General features: G+C 42.4%; 2 protein-coding genes across 4 annotated transcripts in view; one reads left to right on the forward strand and one right to left on the reverse strand.

The window, feature by feature from the left end:
- The first annotated feature begins 388 nt into the window (after positions 1-388).
- On the forward strand, positions 389-7,084 carry CXCR5 (C-X-C motif chemokine receptor 5). The gene is made up of 2 exons (XM_053451363.1): positions 389-502; positions 5,646-7,084. Exons 1-2 carry the CDS (start codon positions 446-448, stop codon positions 6,705-6,707), a joined length of 1,119 nt encoding a protein of 372 aa, XP_053307338.1. The 5' UTR covers positions 389-445; the 3' UTR covers positions 6,708-7,084.
- A 3,657-nt stretch (positions 7,085-10,741) lies between these two features.
- BCL9L (BCL9 like) overlaps positions 10,742-21,748 on the reverse strand; it is a 26,085-nt gene continuing 15,078 nt past the window's right edge. For all 3 annotated transcript variants that reach the window (XM_053451749.1, XM_053451748.1, XM_053451747.1), the window contains exons 6-8: positions 16,104-18,249; positions 13,027-13,191; positions 10,742-12,722 (exon numbers count right to left, since the gene is read on the reverse strand). In XM_053451749.1, coding sequence (XP_053307724.1) covers positions 11,809-12,722; positions 13,027-13,191; positions 16,104-18,249 — 3,225 coding nt within the window. In that variant the 3' untranslated portion in view covers positions 10,742-11,808. The remainder of the gene's footprint in view (positions 12,723-13,026; positions 13,192-16,103; positions 18,250-21,748) is intronic.

Below are 21,748 nucleotides of genomic sequence, written 5' to 3' on the forward strand. Positions count from 1 at the left end.
GCCTTTTTATTGGTGAATTGGCTGCATCTACACATTAACAAAGGAATCTGAACTGCCAACCTCAGCAGAACAGCAAAGGCAAAAAAATAAATAAAAAGTATACATTTATTTCAAATACAGTCACAAAATTATAAAAGCACCAGCTCAAGTGCAAGTGTACGATCAGGTCCTCAGTGCTTTTATAATTAGCCTACAGCCAGCATAACTTTGCAGGTAAGCAATGCCTTACTGAGATGTTATCTCTTTACTCAGCACCAACCCTTCAACCTAATTTGCCTACAGTATTCTGATGAGTTCAAAGCCAGAGATTTGTACCAATTGTTCATTTCCCCTGAAACATTAACTGTTCATCACTTTGAAGACCTTGGATGACTGAGTGTCTCTCTGTCACAAAGTCATCTGCTTCTCCTAAGGTTCACTGCATATCACTGTCCAGTGTGAGGCCATGGAGTTATCGCTGGTGAATCTGGCGAGCGTGGAGATCACAGACTTTGAAGATCTTGTAAGTATGATATTGTATCACCATGCCTGGGAACACTCAATGTTTGACCCGGAGTCTCAGGGCTTTTGCTCCAATCTCAGGGTTTTAGTGGGGGGAGGGGCAAAACCTCAGGGCCACAGAGTAACAGGAGCTAACTTATTCATACTCTGTATTGATCTGATGATATCTGTGACTCATAATTAGTGGGTTTGCTTCCAGTATGTCATGGTTTATATCCATGTTTTAATGCTGGCATGCTCAATTAAGTGTATTAAGTGTAATGACAGGTCAAGTAGTTATTTGGTCAACACATTTGATAAGTTGCAAGCATTTAAAAGGTTCCCGAGTATGTGTATCACTAAGACTAAATGTAAATAACTCACAAAGATGCGCAAGAAGTGAACAAATTGTAAAGTTATTTACATGCAGGGATAAATATAGAAAAACGTACAGTAATCTGTGGATGAGCCTTACACATATGGAGAGAGTAAGGCACTAGGTAGAGCTTTCAGAATCTTTGCTGGTCTAATGGGAAAAGGTGGATTAAAAAAGAATGGCCATGTAATGTCCATGGCAAGTGTAATGGGGCATTAAGACTCATCTCATCTGTATTTTATAACCTTTAATTATTAGGGTATACTTCAGTACCTTGCATAGGGCCTGTGTGTTACCCTGCCACTGTTAATGGAGGAGGGGAAGGAAGAATCTCATGTATCAAAATAGGAGACATGCTCTGGAGATCTTAAGCAAGGGAAGAGAATCAGTCTGTATGGGTTATCACCCTATGGGGAAGTAAAACATTTGCTATTCTGATCTTTTGTTTGTGGTTTGGGGTCTCTACTGAACTGTAGAGCATATCTCCTTTACACTAAAGACACTGGAAAGTATCATGTTTTACATGTATTCTGCTGCTTAGGATGCCATTTATTTGTTCATTGATGTCCCATGGAGAATGACTGACGCTAATGATGAGAACATGAATCCCAAACTGGATTGCAAGGACAGACTCTTTTCTCCTTCAAGACTTGCCAGATTTTTTTCTGAAAGGATCCAAGGTGCTATCTTGGCCTGACCAGATTTAAATCAGACCCAGTGAAATGAAATTTAAGCTTATGTCCAGGCAAAGTCCTGCAGCCCCATAAAACCTGTATCAAATTAAATACAAACTTGACTTGACTGCAAAACACAGTTAATCCCATTTAGACTACAGAGGTCAGATGAGAAATGTTCAACCTTGCGTAATGGCATAGATTGAGAGAATTTTTCTGATGAACACTTGGTAGAAGAGGTTATCTACAGAGATATATTGTACAAAAAATACCACAGTTGTAAAAGATTTTAAAAAATGCTACGCTACAACACACAGAGGAGAAAGGTATATAATTCAACACGAGAGGCAGGGGAGTTGTTAGATTCCATAAGGTTCAGTGGCTCGAAGCCATTAGTAACTTTGATATGTGCCGAGCACCCCCATCACAATCAATGGTAACACTTTCTGCATATGGCAATGTCTTAAACGCCTGGACCCTCAGCCAAAGGATCTCCCGCAAGCCAAGGAGCTAGTGGTGAAGAAAGAGGGAACATGCATGGGAGAGAAAGTGGATAAATCCTTCTATGTATTTAAAAGGGGGGGGGCATGAATTTAAATGGGACAGTGCTATCATATGAATTAGAGGTGCATATTATGGCTGGAGTGTCCATTTTACATATTTTACAAAATATAGGTTTCTCTAGGTAAAGTGTAAGGGTGCTTATAAGATTTTCACATAACTACACAAAAGCTATAAAAAAAATGTCCCTGCCTTCTAAAGGGAAATATGTCCCAACCTACGACACTCAGGGGTTAAATGTGACTGTATCCTTGACTTACAAGGTTAGGTTGTAGCATTTTGTGTTTTCACCCTTGTTTCCATTAGTATGTATTTTAATATCTCATGATCTAGTCTGTGTTTGATTTGTCTGTTACGTCTCTAATCCCGTAACTACTGTTGTGTATATCCCATTGTTGTCTGGTGCAATTGTTGTCTGTATTATCATTGTCTTGTCATGTGTCATTTGTGTTCATCTGTTGTACATCACTCTGGCATTGTGGCAATATACACCATGCCCGATCCCAGCATCCTGCCTGGTGTGTCGTGTCGTGACTGATGGTATGGTTATTTAGGAGATTTCTTTCCTTGGAAGGGCACATTTACTCTGAGAACAGTAGTGGCTTCCCAGCTTGTATCGGGTTTTCACCACAAGGAAGGCAGCCACAACAAAAAAACAAAAAATGGCAACGACAGCCAGGGACCCTCTGGTCTACCAGGGACACTCAACTATTTTGTGCATTAAACTTCCTAACATAACAACTTATTTGTTTCCTTACTATGTCTCGAGAATTCACATTATTGTCCAAAACTCACTGTAAATAGCAGGTAACTATACATCTTATTACATTATTATAAATGTAAGCAGAAAGTATTTTCAGATTACCTTTGTTGGACTCCAGCGCTGGTTCCCCTCCCTGTATCAAGCAATGCCACAGGTAGTGTTCCCTTTAGTCAGGGAAAACATAAATAAAAAATGGGACCATCTGGCTGAACAAAGAAGTGCTGAAGTATACATCAGCGCCCCAGTCTCTACTCTGGGTTGGTAAACAAAACACTCAGGCTTCAACCCCTTTAGTTGCCCATTGCAACGGCCGTGATAAGAACGGTACGCTGCATGGAACTGCAAAGTAAGGATAGCTGCTCTCTCTGACTGCCACAGAGAGTAGGGGTGATATCCTGCGTGAGTAACTCGTAAGACCAGACAAGGAACATACAAAGTGCAACAAAACTATAACACACCTACAGAGAGCGAGGTGTGCTCTGCCGCTGAGAAAATATTCACAATCATGTACCCACCATAATCTGACCAAGAAACCATTGACCTCCTAACAGCTCGTAACAAAGAATCTATGTCAGGAGGTAGCCAACAGAAATATTTATAAGATACAGAGAAAAAATCTGGGGCACAATGGTGGTCATACTAACTGATGTGGTAGAATTTGTAATAGAATAAGGGGACGGGAAATAGAGAAATATAATCTGCAAAGCAATTAGTTACAATGTAACTAAAATGAAAACTACATATAATTCAAAATGGTTGAATGCTGTAATTAGTGAATTTGTGTCATACAAAAGGTGGAGGACAAAAAGTTGTATTTATCACGGCGCGGCTGGTGGAACCAGCTAGATTTGGAACGATGAGTCCATATATTCCACTGGTTTTTAAGTTAAGTCCTTCACATTTTGCACCAGTTATAGTTATCCTGTGACGGAGCCATAACGAAGTGGAAGACGCTCAGAGTTTGCCACAAAATCTCAGGGTTTCTTCACTGATCTGAGGTTTAATGAGCAGAATCTCAGGGTCACACAGTCATGATGTTCTGTGATTTAATACTATCTGAGCACCACTATTAGTACTTTCCTCTCACACATTTCTCAAAAGAGACCGCATAAAAACAAACACAAAAAGAGGGTAGAAAGGATACAGTCAGGGAAATAAATGGTGGCTGAAGTCCTTGATACTCTTTAAATCAGAGTAACTAGAGGGCTGCCTCCTTGCCAAAGCTATTCTGGACACAACTCAATGCTCAGTGACTTCATGTATGCAGAACGCCAATGGAACAGGAAAAGATCTGCATTGATACCTACTGCTTGTGCTATCGGCAGATTTCCCACCACCGTAGAATAGAGGATTGGAGTCCCACAAATACTTATAATATCTATAATATAATATACTGCAACAAGTACTCAGAGTGACTTAATTACATCGACAACTATTGTTAGCAAACACTACTCAGCAAAATCACAATACTATTCCCGAAAACAGTCTAAAGTTCTGACCACAACAGCCGAGTTACTGTTAAACATGCTGCTAGTCTTTTGTTATGACTCCTCAAACAAGGTTTTCCCCTCCTACATAATTACACATCAGCGGGAGTTTATTGGTACTGGGGCGTTACACAAATAGCAGAGAGTAGGATGTGAGGGTATGAAGGAGCATCGATAGGTAGGTAGGTATAGTGTTTGCTGCCAACTACACCAAAAATCTAGGGCCTGGGTAGCCCTGGCTCCAAGATTTTTTAGATCCGGCTCCACTTTTTGTGCTACTTGATATTGATGTCCATAGGTGTACAGCATGTGCAGGCACATAGTCCAACTTGATGTAGGGAGTAAGCTTTGTGCTAGATCCTGTAAGAAATATAAGTTTTAAATTAACAAAATTAATTTGAAGGCAAGTGCTGGGGGTTGTCACAAGATCACCTTTAAATTATAATTTTGTTTTGCATGGATATGTATAAAGCAATTCCAGAGAATCGCCTTAATGCATTTGCTCTTTCCCCCTGCGCTCCAGCTATTTACAGTGCAGCCTAATCTATCTCCTTTAAAGGAGTAATTTCTTGCTGGCAATTGGCTGCTTCACGTAGTCAAAAATGGCCCCAAAAGCTAGCAGTGGAGGAGTCGGTATACTGCAGGTAAAGCTTTTTGGGGGTTAGGAAATCAATGTATTGCAAAGTGTTTAATGTACATTCTTTTTTTGGTGGGGCTGTATAGTGGTTCTTCGTCAAGCATATCCTCAAATGCAATGTTAAAAAAGGAACCAGCAGACAATGTTGTAAACAGCTGACCCAAAAGTTATCTAGGTAACCAAAGGCGCTGCCAGGTATAGAGGCGTTAGGATGTACACTTCTTGCATGTTGCTCAGTTGCCAATTAAAATAATTAGGATTAGCAGCAATCAATCACCTGGATGCTAGGATAGCACCAATGTACAGATAGCATACATTTGATTGGCTGCTGCAACACCTTTTGATTTCATCGTGAGCTCCGAACCAATTGTCTAGAAAGGAAGTCCTACTGAGCATGTGCAAACCCCCCCTGCTTTCAGTAGAGGCAGCTGGGGAGCCTTTAAATAAAACAGATGTCCTTTTCTAACTCTAAGAAATAAAGAATGCCTGCCCTGATTTGCATAGAGTGAAATACACTAAAGTCAATACAAAGTGCACTTCAATGCGCATTAAACTTAAAAATAGGGCTAGAGTACTCTTAATATAATAAACATGCCATGCATTAGAATTTAAGATATATGTAGTCAGAGATGCAGATTGACCATAACTCATGTGTTTTGTTCTTCAGAGCCTTAATGGACTGTTTCTCAACTATAGTCACGATACATCAGATAGCCTGGGCGGCTTTGTGTGTCCCGGTGCCTTAGAAAATCATCCAGAAGCCACACTGAAGATTTTCCAGAAGTTCATCATTCCTGTGGTTTACTCATTGGTGTTCTTGTTGGGGTCTTTGGGCAATGGCCTTGTTCTCCTAATTCTTCTGAGACACAATCGCACACGTTCCACCACAGACAACTTCCTCCTGCACCTGGCCGTGGCTGACCTCCTCATGCTCATAACTTTTCCCTTTTCTGTGGTAGAGTCTGCCTACGGCTGGGTATTTGGAAATTTTATGTGCAAAATGGTAGGCGTCCTCAGTCGTCTCAATTTCCTTTGTAGCAGTCTCTTGTTAGGATGCATAAGTGTGGATCGATACCTTGCAATCATCCATGCTGTATATTCTTTCAGGGCACGAGGTGTACTTGCTGTACATCTCCCCTGCGTTGGGGTATGGATTTTGTGCTTCCTTTTTTCAGTTCCCAGCCTGTTCTTCTTAGGGACAGTGAATAATGAAAATATGACTGATTGCACTTATCACCAGAGCCACTTCCCCAGCAATGCCTGGTGGCAGGCAAATAGATTCCTCAATCATGTGGTGGGCTTCTTGTGTCCACTCTTTGTCATGGGATTCTGCTATGCCAATATTGTGGCTGTCCTATACAAGTCAAAGAGAAGAGAAAAGAGAAGGGCAGTGAAGGTGGCCATTGTCATCACTGGGGTCTTCTTCATGTGCTGGACCCCATACAATGTTGTTGTTCTTCTGGATACACTTGATCAGTCCGGATTACTTAAGAGCTGCATGCTTCAGGATCATCTTCCCATAGCAATTTTACTTACAGAAATCTTGGGATCTGTACATTGCTGCCTGAATCCCATTCTCTACGCCTTTGTTGGAGTAAAGTTCAGAAATTATGCACTCCAGGTCCTCCAACGTACAGGGTGCCTTAGTTCACTGGGCAAAATTCACACACCAGACAGGAAAAGCAGCATCATGGACTCGGAGGCTGGAACAGTTTTATCTAGCTTCTAGTTCCAATGTTGAATATGGGAACAGCTGTACATTTCAATCTAAAATCGTATAAAAACATACGTACTGCGTATAATCATCAGAGTATGTTTCTGTGAATACGTTATTGTGCGTTTGGCAGTCTCAGTAGAAATGCACAGATACGAGAATGAGTTTGGCAATGAGCACATGTGAATGAGTACAACTTATTAGGGTCTAAATTTGTTAATGTTTTAGGGCACTTTGGATATAAATGTCTGACGACTGCTATGCAAATTAAATATGACATCTGCAGAAAACTTGCTTAGCTATTCTCAAGAGCTCTGCATTTAATTTCAAATAAGCTTGCAGTAAAGGCTTCTGCCGAGTACACCTTATTATAACCTAGTAATATTATTGCAAGCCTGTATATTTTTTTAAAGAAAAACTTCTTAAAAGGTGTTATTTTTTACTGTACAAAAAACTTATTTGGTTAAGAAGATTTGGATTTCCCTCATCAGATTAGGCGTACCTACAACAGACAATATTATCACACAATGTCAAGCATCGCCTACCAATACTGTCCGGCATATATTGCAGACTTTAAATATGCGGAGCATCTCTGCAGCTTCTTCCACTTTAAATGTACTTTTTGCTCTATCATGAGCATATATATGCATTTTCTTCCTTTTATTATAACACCATGCTAAAGGAATCACTTGCCCTTTTAATGTAATTTGTGTTGTAGATAATAAAATGTTGTTATACTCGATGCATTTGCCTAATAAAAAACAGTGGCATGATTACTGAGTGTTTGGTGTGTATATATGTTCTTTACTAGACTTGTACATTCATCTTCAGGCGAACATGCAAACGAACACGAACAGTGCGATTTCGTGTTCGTTCCGAAGACACGAACAAGAGAAGACAGCGGCGGTAAAACTTAGACGAAGACGAAGGCACACACACACACAAAAGAATCTTCGTGATCGTCTTCGTCTACCTTATCTATGCGGCATCGCGGGAGTTGACGGAAGCGGAAATCCGTAGGTTCGCCGTCAGGAGTTACAGGGCAGTGTGAGTGAGCTTATTGGTAGCCTACAGGGACCTCCTCTGGCATCAACCAATTGTTTGATGCCAGAGGAAGACCCTGCAGGTGACCAATAGGCTCACTCACACAGCCATTTTAACTCCTGACAGCGAACCTACGGATTTCCTCTCCCGTTAACCCCTGTGATGCTGCGTTAGATAGGCTTACTCGCACGGCCCCTTAACTCCTTAAGGTGCACCAGGGTTTTAAAAGTCTGTACAAACGACTTTATTGGTCGTTCATACGGACATTTAACTGATAGAGTAGGGAGACCAGCGGTCTCTCCCAGCGAAGTTATGGCACCAGGATTTTAAATGTCCGTATGAGCAACTCTATTGGTCGCTAGCAGGGGCCTTGTCTGCCATCAACCAATGGTTGATGGCAGACGAGCCCCCTGCTGGCGACCAATAGAGTCACTCGTACAGTTTGCCATCAACCATTGGTTGATGGCAGACAAGGCCCCTGCTGGCAACCAATAGAGTTGCTCATACGGACATTTAAACTCCTGGCGCCAGAGCTGCTGCGGTACGCGTTAACCCCGTATTAACCCCTTATAAAAAATGGAAAAAACGAACACGAAGAATGTCCATGAATATTGGCCTGAAGAGAAGACAGCAATGGGTGAATATTCGCAGAATACGCAGATTTTTTTGCCAAAGATGAGCACGTAGACGAACATGAAGAGCCCCCTGGTGCCCAAGTCTATACTTTACATTACATTTCATTACATTTATTTATAAAGCGCCGGCAGATTCCGCAGCACTGTTATAGTCAGTAGACTGTGCAGGTATACAAGTGATGACCCCAGTGAATGATTTTTTTTTAGTAAAACGTTTGGTAATTTAGAAACACCTGATGTACATGTTGGCTATTTGCACATTAGTGCATTTTTTACATTAGCCTAAATTAAAATCATTAAGTTCCAGACAGGGCAAATCTTACGGTTTCTAGCATGCTAAGCAAACAATGCCTCTGACTCAACAAAAGTACATTTTTGTTTTATAAACTGAAATGTATTTGTTTTTTTCTGAGAATAGGAAAGGGATACAGAAATAAAGAAAAAAGAACATAGGAACCGGTAAGGATAGGCATCATACAGACGGTTTAAATAGTAGGGGGGGTGCAAAAAAAGGTGGGGTCCTGACAGGCTGTGGTCCATGATGAACACGCCAGATAGAGTAGAGGCTCTTTCTAATAATTCAAAGACTGTTTCATCAGGTTGTTCCAAGTGAGGTAACACCCATTTAATCCTGGAAGCAAGGACCATGGCGAAGATTTTGATGTCTGCATTGACCAATGAAATCAGATGGTAGCTAGCGGGCAGCACACGGTCTCTCCCCTCCCATGAGCACTAGGGACACTTCCTCGACTGTAATTGGGTCCTCCAGTTCAGAAGGCCTCTCTGGGTTAATTGTCTTGTGCAGCTGAGTCTCCAAACAGCATCAAATGTTACCCCAACCCCCATATTGATCCCCGAACGTATGTTATATAGGAACGAACAATAATTCATTAATTCAATCTTTCTGGACATCAAGCGAGAGATCACTGAGCGCAGGAAGCTCCCCGTAGGTCTGTAGCGCCGTTACGTTTGTGCTTCTGTTTAAGAGAATCTGTCTGAGGAAGTCGGAAACGATGTTGGGACATGAGTGATCCCCACCCGAGGTATCTGCCCCAGGGTTAAGTAGAATATTAAAATCACCCACCCCCCCAACACCACACACCCTCCCCGAACCTAGCTAGGCAGCTCATGAAAGAGTAAAAAGCTTTATGCTGGTTCCTGTTTGGTAGATATTTAGTGTTCACGCTATAGTCCCTTTGAGGAACAGAAACCTACCCTCCGAATCCGCTAGCTTATCCACCAGTAAAAACAGGGTATGTTTGGAGAACAGAATCACCGTTGGATTTACTCAAAGAATTATTGCTATAGTAAGTTACTGGGAAAAGGTGGTTATGTACAAAGGGTTTGCCATCCCCTTTAAAGTGAGTTTCCTGCACAAACACAACTTGGGCCCTACGGAACCTAAAATCTCTCAAACATTTTGTCTGGTTGATTTAACCCTTTGATGTTGATCAACACTAGCACCAGGTCTGCGGGAACAATGGCCATCACAGTGTCCGAGTCCCAGGAGGTGAGCCCGCCCAGGTGTAAAAGTGAGAGAAAAGGAGAAAGAAAAGTAGGGGAGAGGAAAGAGGGGGCAGAGAAAAGGTAATAATAGGAGGGAAAGGGTGGAGTGCCCAAAAGAGAGGCCAGCACTGGAGCTGACTGGAAGAGAGTACATCACGTGCAGGGAGATCCATTCGGTCAAATGCATGTCCTGCAGGACATTTAGCTGAGCGGTGGGGAAAGTGGCAAATTCATATCGGGGATACATAAATACATTTTATGGGTTGAACTAACCATCCAAACTATCTGGCAAGTAGGCAAGCATACCTCCCCAGGGTAGGCTACCCAGAGCTCTGCCTGTTCTGGGGGAGCAGTTCTGTGAAGAGGTGGGGCCCCAGACTCCATGTGGGGGACACAGCCAAACATTACTCCCCTGTCCAGAAACATAATAAACTGACCTAGAGACCCAGTGAGGCCCAAGACTGCAGGCCAAACAGGAGTCACCATATTAAGCTCATTGCTGGATACAAGTGAGACGGCTTTCTAATACATAGATTACTTGTTTGCATTTATCAATATCATTACAGTCACTAATTAACTTAGGTTATGAAGGTCACACCTAAGTGAGCCTCTACTGCAGAAAGAGCTTGAGAACCTGAGTTATGCATTATTAAATGAGTAATATTTTTCCAAAGCCTCCTTACACATTTCATTATGCACTATTCAGGGCCAGCTCAGCCCCCTTCTTGCTGCGTAAGTTGGCACATGAACACAACTCTCCTGTCAACTCTTTCTAGTCAAGGACTCTCATACACTGACTCCAAGAAAGAATCATTCATTTAACATGCAAGCTAAGTAAAAAAAAAAAACTTGGACAATGCAGACGGCTTTCACATTTTACTTCTTATATTTACATTTTTTCAAAAATCTTAGCACATTTTCACTGCTTTAATAGAAAAAAGAAAAAAGCCACACTCACAAAAATGCTATACAGAGGAGACCACACTGAGCAGACATATGACACTGCATCAGATTTCCTGCAATTTGCCACGATGTAAGCAATCCCTGCCAGCGGGAACTAGATGGAGACACAGGCAGAAAAAGGAATAGACAGATTGAAGGAATAACTCAGTGAACAGAGCACTAAGTACAATGCGTTGTGATTAAGCATAACAGTGGGGATAATTAAAGTAACCACACTACACACGAGTGCATGTAGGGACAGACCCTATTATGACCGACGAGTCATTGAACAGACAATATTATACATACAGTGGGGTAATCTCAAGGAGACCATGATGTAGGTGCTGACTTTGTGGGAAATAGTTCACTTGGTAGAGATGCTAGAGAAGTCACTCATGCATACTGGGAAGGGGATGCAGACATGGATGTCTTAAAGAACAAGCAATGTGAGAGGGATCATGAAGAAGAAGCAATATGTGTTTAGCAACAGAATGGAGTTACAGACAAATTAGGCAATGGGAAAGTAAAGGGTATGTACATTTTCTGGATATTTAGGAGAGTATGTTTTAAACAAAAGCTTATACAATGCAGTTTGAAAAGATGCTATCTGGTGCATCAGTAACCTTTTAACAGTTTGCATACAGGAATGCTTTTCAGAGACAACACTGCAAGGAGATGAGTATAATTGGTAAGTGGCCATCTGTGAGATGATGCTAACAAAAGGATGCTTTAAAAGACATTGTGACTGGAGGGCATGGCACATTTAAGAAAGCTGTTTTCCTACATCATTAGGGAATACAATAGCAGGGTTTTCTGGTGTGGTGTAGTAGAAAACCAAGGTCACTAGAAGAGAAGCAGTAACTACTGTGAAAGTTTGAAAAGGGAAGAAGGGAGCTTTGACTCAAAGGGCATTTTTTTATTGGTAGAAAAAGTTGGTAAAGTTGGAAAAAATGCTGGCAGAGGAGGCTATAGCTGGCAAGTATGTGCAGTTAGAATGGCAGGTGCCCTGTTCCTGTGATGTAGGTATCCAAGGATACGCTGCGTTGTCTCATCTGGTGTCCAACCATCATGCTCTGCTGTCCAGGTATGTGGCCCCCAAGAGCACCCTGTGGAGACAGCATATGGGCATTCTGTGGGTACATCTCCCCTGATACACTACGCTGCTTCATTAGCATGAAGTTCTGCTGCGCCATCTGAGGTGGAGGCGCCAGTCCCGTCCTACCCATGGTGGGCATAGGAGGTACTCCCAGGGTTCTCTGTGATCCTGGAAGACTGGGGCCTAGATGGCCTGCATGCTGCTCAACCATCATGTTCTGCAGACCTAGAAGGTGCATGTTGGTGGGATGTGGCTTGGGAGTCTGATTACCAACCTTCGGAAAGTATTGCAGAGTACTGCTGGGTTTCTCAGAGGGCATGATTCGGGATAAGTCAAACTCTGGTATGCCACTAGCTGAAGGTCGGATGACATCTCCTAAGTCCGGGTCACTGAGTACAGAGGGTAGACCTGGGCCATAGGGGTCAGACATTCTGTGGGATAGACGTGGCTGAGTGTGTACATCATCCGGATAGTGTTGCTGCATTGAACTGCCCCCTCCACCCTGGGGTATAGGAGGATTATGATGGGGTCTGGACTGCACACGTGGTGGGAAGACCAGCTGGTTGGAGGACATCATTTGTGTGTTAGGGCCTGGGCAGCAAGGATCCTGAGTCACCGATGGAATCATCAAGCTGTTTTGCATGGGTGGAACGATGGTTGGGTGCATAGGTGGGCCAGGGGATGTGAGAAGAGAGGGAGGTGTGTCATGGGAGAGAGGTGCCTGTCCTGGAAGGCTGATGTTTCCCATGGGACTCTGGGAAGAATTTAGGTTTAAGTGCAGAGACATAGGTTGGTTCATCCCTGGACCTGAAATACAGATCACACAGCATATATGATACTAAGTGCAGTATTTGCATAGCAAGATTACTTCCTCTTCTTTACTTAGTATGTAATTACATATAGTATTGTAACTATAATACATTTGTTTAGCTATATGCCTAAAATAACTTCTCATGCCTCATTTCTCAGACTAATAACCTTTAAGATATCTGTTATATTTTCTTGCTTTTAGATAAGCCCAAAATGTGTTTTTTTTTTAAATTTTCCATCTGTGTAATCCCCATGCAACAGAAGCCCACCCTAACGTCAATGCATCAAATGTTGGTCTTACCCTGTTGAGCACCTGGCGGTAGGAGTACTCTCTCTGGAAGAAGCTCATCATCAGAGGTCGCAATAGTTTTTATGGCATTGTGATACAATGGTGTGGAGCTAGGCATGGCATACTTAGACATCTGGGACATCATTAGGGATAAGGGATTCTGAGAATGTGTTCCATCTAGAAAGAAATTCACAGATTACAAGAGGAGACCATATATAGTTTAATGTTCTATGTGTGTATAGTATATCATATATACATATACACACATACACGTTAAGTGATACAGAGTTCAACTCTCTATACAGACACAAAACAGTGTTTACAAGTGGATATATGTGCCAGTACATACAGTTCTCAAAAGTTTACATACCCTGGCAGAAATTGTAAAATGTTGGGCTTGATTTTGAAAATATGACTGATCATGCAAAACAGTCTTTTATTTAAGGCTAGTGATCATATGAAGCCATTTACATAGCGGTTTGTCTCCTTGTTAAATCATTCCAACAGATATCCCCCAAATGGCCCTGATCAAAAGTTTACATAGCATTAAATGTTTGGCCTTGTTACAGACACACAAGATGATTGTCAGGCCCCATTCAGGCTGCGGAGCTGATTATCTTGCTACAGTTCCCCCTTGGCTGTAATCAATTCCTAGATTTCATTATCCTCTGTCCTGATAGGTCTTTTGACAGTTCTGCCTTTCCGACCTCGCTACTGCGCAATATCTCCGGAACACCATCTTTGGGCCTTTTGCCTGTGGCCATATGTCAGAGACTGGGTCCATACAGACGACTAATGACCCAGAGCACCCAAAGATGGTGTTCAGGAGATATTGCACAGTAGCGGAGTCGGACAGGGCCTGGTGCAGGGACAGTGCACTCTCCAGGGTGTTGAGTACCTAGGGTTGTGGGGCCCCATACCAGGGCCCTGACATAGCAGCAATTAAAACAAAGTGATATCCTGCAGGCACGAGACAGAGAAATGTGCAGGATGCTGCAGGCTGGGAGTAGGGAAGCTAAGCAGAGTAACAGCAGAAACATAGCAAGTAAGGGAGACAGAGCGAGGAACAGGGAGACAAGACATACATGGTACAGGACACAACAAAGGACAGGGAACAAAGCAAGGAACACAGGGGATGGAGTGAGGAGCCGAGATCCTCAGACGCTTCTCCTTTAAGCAAGAATATGATATCTTAACTGAGACATGGGGAGAGGAGAGAGGAACAGATATCCTCAGATGATTCAGGGAAAAGAGGGCAAAGGTGCATAAAAGACTGACACACATAAATACAGGACTAGCCTAAGTCTATAAGATAACAATTGGAGATTTAGTTGCATCTTATGGCCATAGTATGCTTAGCCCACCACTACGCCAAAGTACTCCAATATTCAGTGGGTCCTAACACTAAACCCTGCCTACTGAATTACTAATAAGCTGAAACTAAACATGTAATCTAAACACAAGACAGACAAGGACATACCTTTAGACTGCAGACGGAGACAAACATAACAAATGGGTGGGGCACACCTTTTGAAAGGACACAGAAGCTAAAGCTAAGAGCAGGACAGGAACAAAGTATCAGAAGTTCAGGACAGAGCATAAGGAAATCCAGGAATGGATTACAGCCAAGGGGGAACTGTAGCGAGACAGGGGAAACTAGAGATAAGCAGCTCCGCAGCCTGAATGGGGCCTGACAGTGATACACACAGGTTAAAACGCCAATTAAAAGGTTAATTTCCCACACCTGTGGCAATTAGTGTCTGTGTATAAATAGCCAATGAGTGTGTTAGCTCTCACGTGGATGCACTGAGCAGGCTAAATACTGAGCCATGGGGAGCAGAAAAGAACTGTCAAAAGGCCTAAGTAACAAGGTAATGGAACTTTATAAAGATGAAAAAGGATATAAAAAGATATTCAAAGTACTGTTCAATGACTTATCAAGAAGAGGAAAATTCGGGGATCTCTTGATACCAAGCCAGTGTCAGGTATACCAAGAACAAATTTCAGCCACAACTGTCAGAAGAATTGTTTGGGATACAAAGAAAAACTCACAGGTAACCTCAGGAGAAATACAACCTGCTCTGGACAAAGACAGTGGGGTTCTTTCAAGGAGCACAATATGACCATATATGAAGAAAAATTAGCTGCATGGTTGAGTTGCCAGAAAGAAGCCTTTACTGCTCCAATACAACAAAAAAAGCTTGCTTACAATATGCCCAACACCACCTTGGCACGCTTCACAGCTTCTGACATACCTATAGCGAAAAGAATACCATCCCCACAGTGAGGCATGGTGGTCGCTCACTGATGTTTGAAGGGGGGGAGCTCTAAGGACACAGGGAATATTGTAAAAACAGATGGCAAGGTGAATGCAGCATGTTATCAGAAAATACTGGCAGACAATTTGCATTCTTCTGGATGAAAGCTGCACATGAGACGCTTTTGGACTTTCCAGCATGACAATAACCCTAAGCAAAAGCCCAAGTTGACCCTCCAGTGGTTACAGCAGAAAAAGTTGAAGGTTCTGGAGCGTCCATCACAGTCTCCTGACCTTAACATCATCTCTGGAGAGATCTCAAACGTGCAGTTCATGCAAGACGACCAGAGGCTTTGCATGACCTGGTGGCATTTTGCCATGACTAATGGGCAGCTATACCACCTGCAAGAATTTGGGGCCTCATAGACAACCATTAAAAAAAGACTGTCATTGATGTTAAAGGAGGCAATACACATTATTAAGAACTAATGGTATGCAGACATTTGAACAGGGGTCATTTAATTGTTTTCTTTGTTGCCCTGTTTTGCTTTATGATTGTGCTGTTCTGTTATAACCTACAGTTAAGTATAAATGCCATAAGAAATAGAATAAATGTGTTTTGCCTGCTCACTCATGTTTTCTTTAAAAATGGTACATATATTACCAATTCTCCAAGGGTATGCAAACTTTTGATTACAGCTGTATATAAAAGAGGGTTATGAATTAGCATACAAAATACATCCAAAGCAAAAGCATGCCTAGAAAACCAGACATACCTGAGGACAGAAATAAAGATTAACACACTAAAATAATATATTCTTAAGATCCTTACCCTGTTCTATTGCACCAAGAGACGTTGTAGGGTTAATTCCTATAACTGGCTTGCCTGATGGAATACCTGGACTGGGCATAGTTGCTTTTGGAGACGGAACCCATCCAGGAGAGGGAACAGTCAGCTGAGGTGATTTTAACCTTCCTGGGGAGTTGCTGGGTGAACGGCCACTTATTGACGAGGTCAGCATCTGGGGGGACTTAAGAGAACTAGATGGGTTTGAAGACGGGAGACCAGCCATCTGAGCCCCTGGAGTTTGAGGTGACTTAAGGTTGGCAGAAGGTGAAGAGACAATAGGGGAACTGACCTGGCCAATTGTAGGAGACTTGAGGTGGCTTATAATAGGAGACTCCATCTGATTGACACTGATTGTCAATTCTGTAGGTCGGCGGCCCATGCCTCTACTGGAAGTCATATGGACAGGACCAATGCTGGTTGAGCTGGTGCCAGATGCAGAAGACATAGGCATGTGGCTGAGACGAGAAGTGTTGCCCAGAGGGCCTTGATCTGTTCCAAACATATCCATGCTCATTTCTTGTTGGATACTGGAATATGGACTCTGCCCTGCAGGAAACCCTGACTGCGCCTGAGGAAACTGACCAGGAATCAATATTTTCTGAGGTCCTCCTGCCATTCCACCACCATTATGTGACCGTGATGCACGCATCAGGTCTTCTGAACCCACTACACCCTGAGGCCCCATTTGGTCACCTCCACTTCTCATTTTCTGGGACAAAAGCATCTGCTGGTGAGGAGCCATCTGAAGATTAAGGTTCATATTCATGTTGACGCTCATATTCATGTTAAGATTTCCACCTCCTATTGATGGGTCAAGTTCTCTCCCAGTTCCTGGTTGGCTAAGGGTGGGGCTAAGCATGCCTCTGGCTCCCCCAAAATCCATCCCCATGGCAGGACCCCCTGCCATACCATCTCCTGCAAACATTGAATGCTCGTTCTGTCGATGTGTCATCATTACTCGTTCCATTTCCAAGCCCTGCCCAGTAGGCAATTGCCTCTGCATCCCAGCTGGACGCTTTTCCATCAGCTGTTGTCGCAGTAGTTCATCACGAGAACGTGGATTCAAGAATCTCTCCATTTCCCCTTGACCATTCCCTGGGTAGGCCATTCCACCCTGTGGAAATCCAGCTGGTCCTCCTCCCACAGGTGTGATTTCCTCAGTCCAACGGGCTGGTCTCTGCAAGACACTCATTGTATCCATAGGTATGTTCTGCATGGCTGCATACCTTCCTGGGAACCGTGGGCCCTGGAATGTCATCCCACTACCTCTTAATGGCATAGGTTCCTGCCCTTCTAATGGTAACCGACTGCCAATCCACTGTTCCCCAGGCTTGCTATGGTATGGTGGAGGAGGCCCCCTGAGCATTATGTCAGGTGCTGCCCTTCCATGTATAGACATATGTTCTTCTTTTCGACGTTTCTCTGCATAGTATTCTTCCTGCAGTTTCCTCCATGCGGCTTGCTCTGGCGTAAGACTGTCTTGCCCTAGTCTTTGCATCATTAGACTCATTTGGTGACCCATGTCAGGACCAGGTTGAGTGCCTCCAACATCTTGTTCTATAACAGGGGCTCCCAAACTCTGTGTCTGTGTAATCATGGATTGCAAGGGCTCCTCATACTTCTTTATAGGGGCTGTAGTGTTGGTTTGATGCGGAGGAGGAGGAGGAGGAAGAGGGGTGCCTTCAGTAGGGCTTTGAGTGTGCTTTGGAAAGGATTCATTGACCGACCCACTACGAAGCAAAAGCCTTTCGATGTCTCGCAGAGTCTGTAATGAACGTTCCCTGTGTTCAAGTTGTTCCCTTGACAGTCCTTCTGGATTCAGTGTGACATCATTTCCTTGTGCTGTGTCACCGAGTTCTAGGTTCACTCCTGGTAAAGGACCGGCAGACTGGGGTGGAGGATTGGAATGGCTACTTCCAGGGCGGCTATTACCATTGCCTATTGGATTGGGGGTCAATTCCTGTTTCACCTCTTCAGGGCCTGTATCTTCTGCTAATGCAGCAGGAGGTGCTTGTATCTTAGCAGGTGAGGGCAAGTTCTGTGTTTTGATAGGAGTTGAAGAAGGGATGCTGGACGTAGAGACTGCTACATCTAGATCTGGTGCACTTGAAGGCCTCTGCAGAGTAGCCTGAAAAAAAAGTTACATTAAAACCAAACAAGTTTTTTTTTTAAAGCTTTAATTGCCTTCAAGAACACAGATCAACACCCCTGAGTTATCTAACCATGCTGTTTCCTGTTATATATAGGCTTTGTTCCCCTTTCATCATTTTAAGTTTCATATTCAAGTTAAGATTTCTTCTCCTATTAATTGATCACGTTTTCTGATAGCTCCTGGTTGGGTGTGCCATCATTACTCATTTCCATGTCCTGTCCACTTGACAACTGAAACATCGAACTTTGTATTTATTTATACCTTTGTTAAATTATAACAAAGGAAGAAATTAATTGGGGCTCTAACTAGCTAAAACTAGGCATGTCAGGTTTCCCATGTCAGATCTCAATGTATAAAATGATTTTTTTCTATGCATTCACAAAAATCCAAAATGACCCAGGCTCCTCAGAATCAATCCCTTAATATCTTGTCTCTAAAAACAAACAATAAAAAACTCCAATGGCACAATATCACATTTCATATGTTGACAATCTCTAGAGACACTTACAGGATGTAGTGTACAATACATTGCACAAAATGGCAACTGAGCATATATATTATTTTGCAGCAATATACACACACAGAGTAAGGTGGGTATTTGTTTTTTCAATATATGGATACGTACATACGATGGACGTTCAAACAGTTTTCACACTTTTTTTTTTTACTTTTTATTTAAAAACAAATCACATCACTTTTCTACGTAGTCGCCTTCGTTTGCGATGCAATTTTCCCAGTGTTGTAATGACTTTTCCCCAGAAGACAGTCAACATCAACTTTACAAACATTTAAGTGCTTGCACAGCTTAGGCACACACTTTACTGAACTTAAGGCCGTCATGAATCAGGGCACAGGCAGATCCGACACTCATATTTAGCTTTCCTGCATCCTCTTCAACTGTTATTCTTCTGTTTTCGGGAATCAGTTCCAGGCTTCTTTCTTCACTCCTCGTGGTTGTGGCTGTAGCTGGACATCCAGAGCGTTCCCCATCCGTCACACCAGTACGGCCAGTTTCAAACTTTTCAATCCACTCAGACAACTCTAGGGGAGAGAACTTTATCTGAGCACAGATGTGAAGATGAATTTGTGCTCCTGGCACATCTTCTGTTTCAAGTGAAAATGAAAAAGTGCGGAAACTTTTTGTACGTCCCTCGTATTTTGTGTGTTATATATTTTTTTTATACTGTATCATGCTATATATGGTTTCCTCTATCTTCACTTCAACTTCTCTTCAAATATAAAATTAAGTTACATGCATATTATGGGCTTAAATATTTTTCCATTTTTAGTTTTATTATAATAATATATATATATATGCGATCGGTGAAAATTCAAAATGATTGGGATCTCAATGGACAATATATAGTGTGCCCATCGTTGTGACGACGAGGACAGAGTCAAGGAGTCCTTCTGTATCACGTGATTGATATAGATAACTAGGTATAGGGTTTTATCACTATTTGATTGGAGCATTAGCGGTCACATGGCCATGAAGGTTATGTGGCCTCCAGTTTAAAAGGAAGTTAATTTACACACAAATCATTATGATAGCTAAATGGCAAAAAAACTATTTTAATATATATTTTTGGCAATTTACCAAGTCTGGTGAAACACATTGAGGATTACAGTTCATCAATATTTGAGGACAAACTTAAGTATTTGCTTAAGTATTTGCAATTTTGCGCAGTATATTGTGCACTAGATCTTGTGTCTCTCTAGAGATTGTTAACATATGAAATGTGATATTGTGCCATTGGAATTCTTTTATTATTTGTTTTTAGAAACAAGATATTAACCCCTTAACGACAATCCCCGTACATGTACGGGGTTGCCGTGCAACGTGTTAACGACAATGCCCATACATGTACGGGGATTGTCCTTAAGGGGTTAAAGGATTCATTGTTTTTGTCAAACCTTGTGGTAGTCATTTTTTTGCTCCCCCCCCCCACACACATTTTACTCCAGGTATAAATTTACAGCTCCTGGTATATGTCACTGTCACACAACACCCAATATGTGTTCAGCAACATCTCAACAGTACAGTGATACCACCAATGGGTTTGCCTAGCTTTTTTGGGGCAAAAGGGTCACATTTGGGGCATGCACATTTTTCAGTGTTGAACTTTGACATGCCCTATTTGGTACATATTTGTGCCTGGCCAATTCAATGTGCCCAACAAAGCCATATATTTTTGGAAACTAGACATCCCAGGGTATTTCAAATGCATGGGTTTGTCGTGTTGTTTGGGGGCTAAAAGGCCAGATTTCGGACGTGTGCATTTTTCAGATTGGAAATTTGACATCTGGTCATCCTTCCACCCGTGTTAATTGGGACATTGTTGAACCCGGCCAATTCAATTCAAATCATACATTTTTTTAAAAAGTAAACAACCCATGGGCATTTAACATACCAGTATTTTAACTCTTTCCATGCGAGAATTGTTTGATATAGCGCTAATTTTAGGACTTGCTCATAAAAATATTTTTTTTTTTTACATTTATTTTCACATTGTGATTAGAAAGCTGGGCTCCATTGACTTGCATAGTTGAATGCAGTACCTGTAGTCAACTTGCAAGGGGAGCCAGAGTTATCACGAGGGTCTGGAGAGACCCTCTTGGAAACTTTGCCAAATTCTTTATTACATAGTTACGTAGGCTCAAAAAAAGACATGCATCCATCAAGTTCAGCCTTTCACATATCTGTTAATTGCTGTTGATCCCAAAGGATGCACCGCCATCTTGCGAATGGCAAAATCTTGCAGTGGCGGTTGTGACAGCTCTACGGAGCAGTCACAGCGTGCCCTGTGGTGGGTGTTCTGTGTTGCTGAATGCCTCGCTATCAAGGCGTTTCAGCTACACCACGTACATTACATTACAGCAACACCGTTTGGGTGAAAAAAGCAAACGTAGATCGCTTTCTACACCAGTTTAAAGTCATGACGGTCCTGGCATGTCAGTTAGAATGTTAGGACCCATCAGTGACAAAAAAAAAAAATCCAACCATACATTATACCTCAGCCTCTGATGCTCTTCTTCAAAATGTTGCCTTGCTTTGGGAAATATACTGTCACTTAAACACTGCTCAAACCTTTCATTTGTTAGACTTTTTGGGAGAACTGTGATAATTCAAACACTATGGGTTTGCTTCACTAGAGAGTTACACAGAGAATTATGTATAAAGAATGGCCAATTAGAACTTTCCTGTAGTAGAAACTTTCTTTAGTTAGCCTTTCCACCCCTGCCCTACCTAGCCTGTCATGCTTTTGTGGACAGTGGTGATTACAGGCCTTTTGGGACAATAAGAGGATCTCTCATGACTGGCCAGCCGAGCTTTGCAGCACAGACCACAATCACAGCATGTAATGTACTTCTATAGACTGCAAGGTGGATGGAAGCTCAGTGTTCCAAACTTAGCCCTACCTCTAGCTGAGCCCCACTTTGGCTGCTTTTGGGAGGTATGCATAATAACATATTG

This window comes from Spea bombifrons, chromosome 12 (assembly GCF_027358695.1).
Source record: "Spea bombifrons isolate aSpeBom1 chromosome 12, aSpeBom1.2.pri, whole genome shotgun sequence".
Lineage (NCBI taxonomy): Eukaryota > Metazoa > Chordata > Amphibia > Anura > Pelobatidae > Spea > Spea bombifrons.

Bases quoted from the DNA above. Each gene is read 5' to 3' on its own strand.
- CXCR5 (XM_053451363.1), top strand. From the start codon at position 446: ATGGAGTTATCGCTGGTGAATCTGGCGAGCGTGGAGATCACAGACTTT. The intron at 503-5,645 runs GTAAGTATGATA...TTTGTTCTTCAG, and splicing joins TCACAGACTTTGAAGATCTT to AGCCTTAATGGACTGTTTCT.